Source organism: Myotis yumanensis, unplaced genomic scaffold (genome assembly GCF_028538775.1).
Source record: "Myotis yumanensis isolate MYYU_CA2020_CCGP unplaced genomic scaffold, mMyoYum1.0.hap1 SCAF_1, whole genome shotgun sequence".
Taxonomy (NCBI): Eukaryota; Metazoa; Chordata; class Mammalia; order Chiroptera; family Vespertilionidae; genus Myotis; species Myotis yumanensis.
In genome coordinates, this window is record NW_027223752.1 from 65,122,816 (window position 1) to 65,136,088 (window position 13,273).

General features: G+C 37.8%; 1 protein-coding gene across 1 annotated transcript in view; it reads left to right on the forward strand.

Moving 5' to 3' along the window:
• Positions 1–13,273, forward strand: part of CEP152 (centrosomal protein 152) — a 93,983-nt gene that overhangs the window by 15,056 nt on the left and 65,654 nt on the right. The window contains exons 3-8 of the mRNA XM_070404693.1: positions 5,045–5,148; positions 5,372–5,444; positions 5,526–5,804; positions 7,061–7,226; positions 10,303–10,443; positions 11,984–12,123. Of these exons, the coding sequence (XP_070260794.1) occupies positions 5,045–5,148; positions 5,372–5,444; positions 5,526–5,804; positions 7,061–7,226; positions 10,303–10,443; positions 11,984–12,123 (903 nt within the window). The remainder of the gene's footprint in view (positions 1–5,044; positions 5,149–5,371; positions 5,445–5,525; positions 5,805–7,060; positions 7,227–10,302; positions 10,444–11,983; positions 12,124–13,273) is intronic.

The following is a 13,273-nucleotide window of genomic DNA, read 5'->3' on the forward strand; positions in this document are numbered from 1 at the left end:
CAAACTCTGGTGTTTACCTATGCCGCCATCTTGGTTTCTCTCATTTGTACTTTTTAAAAAAAATATTTTTATTGATTTCAGAGAGGAAGGGAGAGGAGGAGAGAGATAGAAACATCAATAATGAGAGAGAGCCGAAACCGGTTTGGCTCAGTGGATAGAGCGTCGGCCTGCGGACTGAAAGGTCCCAGGTTCGATTCCAGTCAAGGGCATGTACCTGGGTTGCGGGCACATCCCCGGTAGGAGATGTGCAGGAGGCAGCTGATCGATGTCTCTCTCATCGATGTTTCTAACTCTCTATCTCTCTCCCTTCCTCTCTGTAAAAAATCAATAAAATATATTTAAAAAAAAAATAATGAGAGAGAGAATCATTGATCGGCTGCCTCCCGCATGCCCCACACTGGGGATCAAGCCCGAAACCCAGGCATGTGCCCTGACCAGGAATGGAACCATGACCTCTTGGTTCATAGGTCAACGCTTAATCACTGAGCCAAGCTGACTGGGCCAATTTGTACTTCTTAATTCCTTTACCCTTTTCACCCAGTCCCCCAACCATTCTCCCCTCTGGCAACCATCAGCCTGTTCTCTGTATCTGTAAGTTTGTTTTTGTTTTGTTTTCTTATTTTGTTCTTTAGATTCCACATATAAGTGAAATCATATGGTATTTGTCTTTGTCTGACTTACTTCACGTAGCATAATACCCTCATGTTTTGGCTAATGTTAAGATTATATTATCTTTTATGGTTGAGTAATATTCCATTGTATATATGTACCATGTCTTTATCCATTCATCCTTTGATTGGAGTATTTAATCCATTTGCATTTAAAGTAATTATTGATAGATATATAGTTATTGCCATTTTATTAATTGTTTTTTGATTGGTTTTATAGCTCTTGGCTCATTTCTTAATCTCTTGTTCTTTTCTCTTATATGTTGATAACTTTCTGTAGTGTTGTTTTTGAATTCCTTTCTCTTTATTTCTTGTATATCTTTTGTAGATTTTTGGTTTGTGGTTACAATGTGCTGCATATATACCATGCTATATGTATATAGCAGTCTATTTTATGTTGATGTCTGCTCAAGTTCGAACACATTCTATAATCACTACCATTTTTTTTCACTCTCTCCATGTTTATGTTTTTGTCATTATTTTTTACTTCTTTTGTGTGGGTGTGTATATGTGTATATATGTCCCTTGATTTACTGTTGTAATTATGCATGATCTTTCTACTTTTGCCTTTTAACCTTTGTTCTAGCTTTAGTGTTGGTTGATCCACTGCTTTTATCTGCTGCTTTTATTAGGGTCAGTGAGAATTTTTTTCTACATTATTTTCTTATTCATATTTTTTCTTGTTTTCTTTCTCTTCTTAAAGAAGTCTCTTTAACAATTCTTGTAATACTGGTTTGGCAGTGATAAATTCCTTCAGGCTTTTCTTGTCTGGGAAGTTCTTTATCTCTAAATGATAACCTTGCTGGGTAGAGTAATCTTGGTGTAAGTCCTTGCTTTTCATCATGTTGAATATTTCATGCTAATCCCTTCTAGCCTGCAAAGTTTCTGTTGAGAAATCAGTTTTATGGGGAGCTTCCTTGTAGGTAACAACTACTTTTCTCTTTTAAGATTCTTTCTTTGTTTCTAAACTTGGGGATTTAAATTATGCTGTGTCTGGGTGTGGGCCTCTTTAGGTTCATCTTGTTTGTGACTCTCTCTGCTTCCTGGACTTGCGTGTCAATTTCCTTTGCCAGGTTAGGGAAGTTTTCCATTGTTATTTCTGCAAATAGATTTTCAATCCCCAGCTCTATATCTTCTCCTTTTGGTACCCCTATGATGTGATTGTTGTTATGCTTGATGTCCAAGAGGTTCCTTAAACTGTCCTCTTTTTTTTTTTAATCCTTTTTTTTTGTTTGTTTTGATTGAGTCTTTTCTTCTACCTAGTCTTCCAAATCACTGAATCGATCCTCTGCTTCATGTAATTTGATGTTGACTCCAAGTAATGTAGTCTTCATTTCAGTTATTTTATCCTTCATTTCTGACTGGTTATTTTTTATTCCCTATCTCTTTGTTAAAGTTTTCACTGAGATCATTTATTCTTCCCCTAAGCTCATTGAGCATCCTTATAACCAGTGTTTTAAACTCTGCATCTGGCAGATTGCTTGCTTCCATTCTTATTTTTTTTTTTTAGTTTTGTCCTGTTCTTTTATTTGGTACATGCTTTTTGTCTCATTTTGGCTGTCTCTCTAGGTTTATGTTTATTAGGAAGAGCTACTACATCTCTCAGTCTTGGCAGAGTAGCCTTATATAGCAGTGATGCAATCTCCCTATTTACCTGAGCTTGGTGCTCCAGGATTTTCCCTGAGTCAGTTGTGTGTGCCCTCCTGTTGTAGTTGAGCCTTGATTGCTGTTGGCACATCAGTGAATAGGATTGATGCTTAGGCTGTCTGTCTGTGAGGACTGGCAGTGATTGTAGTGGACAAGCTGTTGTGGATTTGCTTTAGTTGGGTTCTGGTGCCCAATGAGTCCACCCTTTGTGTATGTCATCTGTGGCACTAATTGGGTGGTGCTCTGGTGTGCTCTGAAGCTGGCCACCAGGTGTGTTGGTTCTGGGGTCTCTTGGGGTGGGGCTCTCATGCAAGCCAAGGTCAGGCACTGCCTGTATCTGGCCTGGGGCCAACCTGTTAAGAAGAAGGGTACACTTTGATCCTGGGAAAATGGAAGCCTTGGGGGTGGGATTTTGTACCTGAATGAGGACTCACCTCATTTAGCTTCTCTCTGCCCTAAAAGTTGTGGAAGTCAAGGGAATATGCCCCAGCTATGCCAAAAAACTTTAATGGAGAACGTTTCTGAAGGTGAAGGAAACGATTTCAAATGTTAGCTTATATAAAAAAAATAGTTTATAAGGCATTAAATACTACAGGGATGATTTTGCTGATTGATAAGTTTACTTACTGACCCAGAAACATTCAGAACTTATTTTTTATACTCAATTAAATTTTCTTCATAGATACCAATTTTGTTAATGCTTTTTCAGTTACACCTGTGGTGTCACAAAGAAAGTTACAAGAGCTCCTTAATTATTGCATAGCTTTTTATATCTTTGTGAGGGGAAAATGTACTGTTCAGATGTCCCTGTCAAACTTCCCCTGAATTATAAGGCTATGTACTTGAACCTCACTGAAGATTTAGAAGACAGTATTCTTTCTGTACAGGAGTCCTTACTTGATGTAAGTATAAAATATTTATTTGTTATTTTTCCCCTGTATAATGTGTGGGCATAGTCTTTTTCCTTAAAGCAGTGATACAAAATTATCGACATAACAGGTTAGACTATTTAAAAAGACTTCATAGATGTTTTTTTTCTTCTTAGTAAATTTTGTGTTTGTAAAATCACTTTATTTTTCACTTGAGGCTCACATGTAATATACTAACATTTTGATATGTTCTGTTTGGTTTTTAGTATTGTCTCTTTTGTGTTTCTTATTATTTATATCTTTGGATCAGCTCTGAGATGGCTGACTCTCAAAATGATTTTTCAATAACCTTGCATGGGCAGGTGGCCAATCAGTCAAGGCCTGCCTTATTTATATTAGTGTCAAATCAATTTTCAAATGAAGATAACTTGTCATTGAATAGAATATTTTTCTCTAATATAAGAATATTTGTAAAGAACCAAATGAATTGAGAAAATCTTTTTTTTAAAAAGTTATCCAGTGAATATTAGAAATATATATATACCTCCCTTCCCACCGCACGCACCTATTTTCCATTTCCAAGTTTGATTTCACCAAAACGAACTTAACAATTGGAGCATACCTTTCAGACCTTTCTTAAAATATTTTTATTTAACTTTTACCGTATGTATTTAGTTTATGAAAGTTTTTTTATTATAAATGTAATTCTCAGATATGTTTTATAACTACACTTTACTTTTTATTATAATGATAAAGTGGGGAAAATCTGTCATAGGCTAAGAAATGTTTCATTTTCTTCCTCCAGGGTTTTACACAGAGTATTTAATATCTTTAAATTTTACTCATTGCATAATTTTATGGGATTGTTTTATGTACTGTGGAGGGCCTCAGTCAACTTATTTATTTAACTGGTGCTTAATTTGAAAGAGAAGGCATCATAAACAGTCTTTTCACTATTTAGTAATATAGTATTTGAATCTGTTACAGTTACTTTGGGATTTGATAATGTATTGGGATTTGAGGAAAAACATTTACTGATAGATATTAAAATTCAACAGATTAGACCATTCATCTCTTTATCACAGTTTATCTGGAAACTTAAATGAATTTATTCTATATCTAGTTTTTATAGTGAGAATGCTAAAGATAAGAGTTTTCTAGAAAAAAAAATTGGAGATCAAAGTCAGATGCTTTTATTGTTAGTTTTCGTGTTATGCTTTTGAGAGTGCAACCTGTAGAAATCTGAATCTTACATCTCTTTTTACTCAAATGTTTTACAACAGCTGAATATTGCATATCTTTTCATCATTGGGATTAGATGGCTGTCTACTAATTAATCACTCCTTAGGAGGTTTTTGTCACATTTTTAGAGCTTCTAATAAGGGCTTCTAGGCCACCTGCTTCTTTTTCTGCTGTTCTCACCACCTGGGCAAAGCCAGTCTGGCAGTTCAGATTTCCTGCAGGAAGTCTGGTTATCAAGTCCCCACGGCCTGGTTTCTGGTAGAATAGGATTCTGAGACTCACATCTACCCTGCGATAACATAATAGTGATTGTACCCTTATTACCACGTGCTGTGTTTCCAGAAAGAAGTTTTTAAGTTCTAATGCAATGTTATGTGTGTTTAAATCCAAAACCTTTGTAGAAAAAAATAAAGCCTTCTAATAGAAATCCTGAACTGATCTATTCCCCTTTCCCCAAGTGAAATGGTGAAAGTAATTGGTGAGGAATTGATGACATTATTAAATGTAGAAATTAGGAACTTCTTTGACTTCTGCAGTTGATTACTCGTTCCAGGGCAGCTTTGGTTTGGGATCTTGATCTAAGTCAGTGTGCTATTGACGCCGACTCTCCCATCTCAGTTGCAGCAGTTACTCACAGACCTGCCCCATGATATGCTGGATGACGACCTGTCCTCCCCCGAGCTCCACTCCTCGGACTGCAGTGAGGACGACACAGAGGGACGGTAAGGGCGCGAAGCATCTTCATATGTATATTGCATTCTGTAAGTGTCCGTCTTTTGATTCTCTCCAGGTTATAACAATGTATGTGATTATAAAATTGTGGACTAATTCTGAAGCTTGTAGGTAAAGGTTGGAGGGAAAACATGTTAAAATCTTGGGGTTCTTTGTGATAGCTGCGTCCAAATAAATGATAAGCTCTAAACCAAAATGTTGATTTTTCTCAAGACCTCATCCTTCTGAGCAATTGGAGATAAACTGGAATGACCATCAGGTGCTGCCTAAATCTAAAAGTGCAAATGTGAGTATCTGGTGTGATAATGATTTTGATGAGGGTGGGACTAGATCTTAGTGCTTTTGTCTTACTCTTGTTATCTAATAGGACTATAATGAGATTCGGGATATATATATGGGAGAGAAAATCGGCAATGGCTGGGAAGAGAATCCAAGTAAGAGTGAAGAGCAGTATCCTGGGTACCATCCCGAAGAAGGTGGAGATGAAGGCGGAAGGGGTTACAGTCCTCCGAGTAAATATGAACAGACTGATTTATATCACCTTCCTGAAGACTTTAGGCCATTTACCAATGGTCAGAAGCAGGAATTTAATAATCAGCCAGCCAATGTAATTAAATTTTCAGATCCTCAAAGGAATCATTTTCAGGTATTATAAGAACTTGACTTTTAAGAATTTGCTTAAATGTGCCCACACACGTGTCTGTTTAAGGAATGTATATAAGTACAAGGATAAGATTTACAAGTATAAACAATTTTGAGAGTGCATTTATTCAGGCTCATGCTGAATTAGTCATGCTGGTTTCTGTTTACAATCTAACGAAATCATGATCTTAAGTCAGAATTTTAAAATATCATAGAGGCTTTATGGAGACAGTTAATTAAACATTAAGAATTAAGCTTGTCAAAGAATAATATTCCTCATTTACTGCTGTTTCAGGCTTCTACCACTTCACTATGCTTTTGTGAGAAGCTATGTTCAGATATCTTGATATAGCTTTTTATTTTTTTTAATATATTGATTTTAGAGAGAGGAACGGAGAAAGAAAGACATCAGTTTGTTATTCAACTTATTTATGCATTTATTGGTTGATTCTTGTGTGTGCCCTGACATGGGATTGAACCCACAACTTTGTGATATTGGGATGATGCGCTAACCAACTGAGCTACCTGGCCAAAGCTGATACAGTTTTAAAGCAGTAAATCTATTTATTTAATTATCGTGACCAATCTTATAACACATTTTCAGTCAAACACTTCAAAGCTGATACCTGTTTTGTGATAATAATGGCAGTAGATGGGATGAATGTTAAGGAAAATTTTTTTTTAATTTTTTTTTTTTTTACTTAACCCTGTCAGAGTTTAATGAAGTAAGACCTTAGGATATAGTTAGCTATTTCTTAGACTTTCTTAATGATAATGAATGCCTCATTTTGCCAGTATCTATTCTGTGTCCCCCAATGACAGGATGATTTTTTTTTCTTTTAAAGTGTCATTTTCTCTTCTGTCTCTGTAGAATAGTATTCATTCCACAAAAGTTATTGAATATTTATTACATATGAAGCATTGTATTACATGTTCTTGGATATGTGTATTTTTGTGTTCCCAGGATGTTGGCATCATCTAAATCATTCTTAAATATTTCTATGCAGTCTTGTTAGAATTCTCCTGTGTTATTTATGGGATTGGCCTATTATAAGCTCAAAAGTCCAATTAAGACGTGAGAAATTATATTTCATAGACTTTCAGTGTTAAATAACAATAAGTTATTTTAAAGCAAAGATGTCTGTATAAAATTTTAATTGTACCACAATTAAGTTTTGTAACAAAATTAAGGTGATTCAGGTAATTTTTGAGGAAAAGGCCAAATCCTAATTGTCAGTTTCATTTATCATCTTATAATAGCAATTCGGTGCATCACAAGCTCCCAGTTGTCAAGTGTTGGAACCGTATACAGTGGTATATAAACCTTACCAGTCTCCTGCTCAGCACAGTGACTCGCCAGCCCAGGAGATAGCGGGAGGTGACACATTTGAAGGCCTGCAACAACAATTCTTAGGAGCTAATGAAAGTATGTATCGGGTTTATATTTTTTAATGATTGGAGAATGTTAAACACGTTATGCATGTTCAAGAATTATTTCTTTTTTTAAATATGGTGATTGAATTGTGGTTGGTTTTTAAAAAGAACCCTTATTGTTGGTGATATAGCTGAAGTATTTATGAATAAACTGATATGAAGTCTAGGATTTACTTCAAATAATATGGTGATGGGATTCTTTGCGCTCTTTTTTCTACCTTCTTATATATTTGAAATTTTCCATAATAAAAACAAAAATAAAATTTTCTCAATTTTACATTTGAGTCATTGTAATTGGTTCAGATTTTTCATTAGTTTTATAGTTTCCTAACTGAAGTCTAATTTGGAAAAAGAAATATAGTTTTCCCTTTATTCTAGATTTTTTGTTATATAGAAATGTAATTTAGTAAATCAGCCATTATCATCTTAATTTTTCCTTTTGATTTTTAGAATTTTAATGTAATAATTAGACAACTCTGATATAAATTACTTTTATGTTCAGAATTGAAACTGGACTCCTATCTCAGGTTTAGTCCTGTGGCACTTACCAACATTTTTTTTTGGATTGTATATGTATAAATATGAAAATGAGAAAAGTAGCTGTGAGAGCATTTTGAGGAGATAAAATACCCAAAACCAAAAATCAAAAACGTTTACTTAGACTGACCTGAATTAGTGTTGTCATACATTCAACTTGCATTGTCTACTCTCGGGCATGTGAAAAAGCTAATTGTTGTGCATGTTGAAGAACCATAGTGATTCTAGGGTGTGACAGCAAGTTTTTTGTTTGTTTGTCTTACATTTAAGAAATGGGCTGGTAGGGGGAGGGAGTCATATTGGATATTGTAGGTTTCCTGGGCTACGGCCAAAGTGGAAGCTAGCCTTCAGGCTCTAACTCCACATAGGCTCAGGCTCCAGACTCACAGGCTCTCGAGGAGTCAAAGCAAACATGGGGATGGCCCCTCTTTGTTTATGCTACTGTGGCGTGGCGTGGCGTGGCGTGAAGAGATGCGGAAGTGGACAGTGAGTGGCAGAACTGGTTTGGGGATGTGTCCATTAGCACCACCACAGGGGCCTGAGGTGTAGACGCCTTCAGTTCCCATGGTCAGTTGGTCGTTTTGCATATATAACCTTTTATCATTTTCTTAATCTGCATTTTGTCAAGTTGATTTATTTTTTGTTTACATCAGTTACACATGTGCCTAAATTTGACGTTTGGAGGTTAACTGAGTAACTTAATGGCAGTGCCAGGTTTAGTGACTGCGGCTTCTTAGAAACAGTAGTTTAAAAAGATGACCTTGGAGAGAGGTGTGGCTTGTACACTGGTGTTTACCCCTGGGCTAGCCCTCCTCTAGGGCCGGAGAGAAATTTAACTTCTAACAAAGTTTTCAGTCTTCAGTTTTTTGTTGTTTTTTTTTTGGGGGGGGGCGGGGGCGAGGTTTAACCATATCTCTTTAAAAAGAGGCCTGCTTCGTTTGCTAGCAAGTAGGAGCAGTGGTCTAGTAGAAAATGCATTTGTCATTATGTAGTTTAAGCATTATTTTCCTGTGAATCCCCCCAATCATTTTAAAGTGCTCCCTAATGTGACTTTAATTATTTGTGAAAGAAGTCCTCGAAATCCTTTATTAATCTATTCATTACTTGATTAATTCAGCAGTTGTGCCAGCATAAACATGAATACTATGTAATCCCCACTCCTGCTTATAATAGATATTTTGAGGAGGATATCTAGAAATGCTTTTAAAAAATGGTTTTATAGAAGCTAATGTACTTATTTTTCAATTTTATGAGGTCATAGAACTCTATTCCATTGTAATGGTGTCAATGTAAGAAATGTCCAAACCTGTAGAAAATTTTTATGAGTTTATTTGAGCCAACTGATGGCACTGCCAGGGAACATAGGCTCTGAGAATGGCAGCTTTGCAGCTTATTTTATGCATTAGAATCAAAGGAGAAGACATAAGGAAGGAGGATGAAATCCAATGCTGGGAGGTTAAGGGGCTGGGAGAAAGCATAGCAGGAAAAACTCTAGCATTGGATAAGAGGCAAAATGGAGAAACACATACTTTTACCTGGAGGGTACGGGGTAGTTAATTAAATTTGCAGCACATAGAGATGGCCTATGGAGGACAAGCTAGCAATAGGGTTCTATGGTCTTGTGCTCTGGTGCCTGCAGTTGTACTTCGAGGGGTAGGAAAAGAAAATTACTTTGTTATTTCAAAGCCTTGTTGTCCTGGATGTATCAGAACAATGGACAGGGTTTCCTTAAGGTAAAGATTGACCTCTACCAATGATGCCATAGGCCTGGGACATGACTGCCCACCGTGACCTGCCCAGTTAGGATGTGACCAGATCATCTGTGTGGTTACTTTTGGTCACAGAGCTTGTCAGCCTGCCATGTGTTCCCCTGAGCCTGTCAGGTTTATTGCATAGCCTGGCACATTTTCGTTCACATTCGTATATATTTATTTTTAATTAGCCAAAAGGGTAGTGATGAAGGGTTAGACTCTATAAACTAGGGACATTTCAAACTTTCCTGGCAGTGAGCACAGTAAGAAGTACATTTTGTACATTGTGATGGGGTCTACAATACTTATCTAGGTAAATAAGTGTATGTAACTAAAACATACGTTCCACAAAATCACAAAATAGTACTCATTTGTACTACATGATGGACTCTGATATGTTCTATTATAGTCTATAAGAGGCCCAGTGCATGAAATTCACGCACAGGTAGGGTCCCTAGGCCTGGCCAGTGATCAGGGCCAATTGGGGCCTTCCTGCTGCTGGCGGGGGACTTCCTTTGTTTCGCATAACCCCCTGGTGGTCAGCACACATCATAGCAAGCGGTCAAACTCCCTGGGGGGGGAGGGGACAGTTTGCATATTAGTCTTTTATTATATAGGGTTTTTTGTTTCATTAAGAAATGCTAGCCACAGTTCACCGAATTGTTTTCATGATACTCTGATGAATAGTACCTACAGTTTGGGGAAACACTGCCCTAAATGACCACAGATTTATATTTTGGTATGCTTTTATCTAATAAATTGTCTTTCATTCCAAATCAGGTTCTGCAGAAAATATGCAGATCATTCAACTTCAGGTTCTTAACAAAGCAAAAGAGAGGCAACTGGACAATTTAGTTGAAAAGTTAAATGAAAGTGAGCGTCAGATCAGGTACCTGAATCACCAGCTTCTGATAATCACAGGTAAGATGACAGCTGTCACTTATGAGGTGTGCTGGAGCTTAGATGTCTTGTTTCGAAGGTCCTCATTTTAAATATGAAGCTCAGCGAGCTGACATATTTGGTCAGAGGGATCATAGTGAGTCGGTCCGAAGGAAACAGAACCCCGGCCTGTGACACCTTTCTTTGGATGACTTCTCTCCAGAGCAGACTGCTTTGAGGTCCTCATTTCCCCCCGCTTCTTCCTCCTCTTCTTTCTGTTAGGCTGTTAGAATAAGTGAACATTATTTAACTATGCTGATGGCGTCCTGTCTGGAAAATTGGTTGAGGAATTTATCTTGGATGAAGTGTTACAATACCCAGTGAGACTTGGGGTTAGTTTGCAAGATATTTTCTGAGCGTACAAATTAGCATCATGTTTTAATCCAGTGGTTCTCAACCTTGGCTGCACATTAGAATCACCTGGGAATCTTTTTAAAATCCTGATTTCTGGGCCTCATCCTCCGGAAATTCTGTTTCTTTGTTACTAATGTTGTGGCCTCACCTCATAACAAAGAAACAGAATTTCTGGAGGATGAGGCCCAGAAATTAGGATTTTAAAAAGATTCCCAGGTGATTCTAATGTGCAGCCAAGGTTGAGAACCACTGTTTTAATCCAAGGAAGAGACAGTGACCCTGAACTCCTGCAGGTGTGCCAAGGAGAACATGGAGCCACACCTGGGAGAAGCACACAGAGTAAATACAGATTCGAATTCTAATTGCTTACTCTTCGTGCTTTCTGTAGTTTTGGTCCATGTTGAACATTTCATTTATAGAATAATTTTGTGACTGCACTCCAGCTCATTTCAAACTTAATTGATAGTGATAAAGGCATCTTTCTGTAGTGATCATACATTTTATTTCGAGAGAAGAATTTGTAGGCTATCATATAAAGTATGTGGGAAGAATTTAAGGTTAGGTGAATTTAAGAGTTCATTGCAAGTATGTATAGAACGTAATTAGTCTTTAGATTCCTTTTTTTAAAAAAATACATTTTTATTAATTTCAGAGAGGAAGGGAGAGGGAGAGATAGAAATATCAGTGATGAGAGAAAATCATTGATAGGCTGCCTTGTGCATGCCCCACACTGGGGATCGAGCCCAAAACCTGACCGGGAATCAAACCATGACCTTCTGATTTATAGGTCGAAGCTCAACCACTGAGCCATGCTGGCTGGGCCCTCAGATTTCTTTCCTGATTAACGGTTTTGTCGTATCTGTGTAGCTTCTCAAATAAATAGACGCTGAAGTCATTGTTAGGAAATCTTTTAGTTAGTGCCCAAAGGGATACAATCAGATTTTTGAAGGAAGAGGTTCTGGTTGTCTAAATTTTTTTGGTGTCACTCAGGCATTCATTTTTGGAACTTTTCTGGTTTTCTCTAAATCAGCTAAAGTTCATTATCTGAATTAAATTGAATGCAACAACTTTTATATGTGATATAGATCTGATATTTGATAGAGATTGTGACAATTGGGGGTCCCTTTACAGTAACATATTATTCCCATAAACATTTTTAATGTCCTAGATGAAAAGGATGGTTTGGCCCTCAGCCTTCGAGAATCACAGAAACTCTTTCAGAATGGAAAAGAAAGAGAGATACAGCTTGAAGCACAAATCAAAGCGCTGGAGACCCAAATACAAGCACTAAAAGTCAAGGAAGAACAGGTAAAATATTTTAACTATTTATGAAAAATTTAGTTACTTAACTTTTAGTATGGTAGGACTAAATTTAGAAGAACTTGGAAGTTCATACTTTCTTCCACCATAAGCTTTATATTCTTTTCCTTACTTTGGAGGCATGGTGCTCCCATCTATCTACCCAGCCATCTGTACATCAGACATCAGGAAGAAACCCCAGCTTCTCTGTTCCCCTTCATCTGCTACATTTTATGTTCACAAGTCCTGAATTTGGGATTTTATCTATTGTAAAAGTCTCTTACTAGTCTCTATTCTTTTATCCCTTCTCCGAATTCTCTCTTATGGCCATCTGGTTAATCTTTCTAAAGTACAGTTCTGATTATGTCTATCCCTTGCCTGTCTCTTCTCTTACTCTCACACTCAAGTCTGTTTGTTGTTTTCGATACTTGTACATGGACAAAACTTTCCACGGCACGCTGCTATTTGATTACCAAGCCCCTGCTCACAGGTTCTTCTCCCAAGTCTCCCCTGCTTTCTTCCCCAAACCAACACCAAGCAATTCTCAGACACAAGCTGGGTGTCCAGGAATTCATCAATTCTGACACTGTCTGCACCAACTTTAGACACCAGTTGTAATCCGAGGTTGTTACCTGTACTTCTGACTGACTGGCTGTAAATCAGTGGTTCCCTCGACCCCCCTCGTTGGGTCCCATTAATTTTCTAGAGAGGCTCACAGAACTCAGAGAAACATTTTACTTACTAGATCATCCTATATAATAAAAGCCTAATATACAAATCGACCGAACTGCAGAACGACTGGTCAGTGGGAGGCGGGGCCAGCAAGCCGTGGTACCAGACCAGCCAAGGCAGTTGCCAGCGGACAGAGAGAGGGGACGGTGATTGGAGGGTGGAGGGGCGATTGGGGGGTGGGGCTGGCTGCTCGCCATCTGCCCAATCGGCCAGCCAGTTGCTTCCCATAGAGGGAGGCCAGACTGTGGCTTAGGCCTGCTCAGGGAGCAGGCCTAAGCCATCGGTTGGATCTCCCTCGAGGGCTCCCAGACTGCGAGAGGGTGCAGGTCGAACTGAGGGACTCTCCCCCGCAACCCCCCGAGTGCACGAATTTTTGTGCATCGGGCCTCTAGTTGGTTTATTATAAAAGGATATAACTCAGGAACAG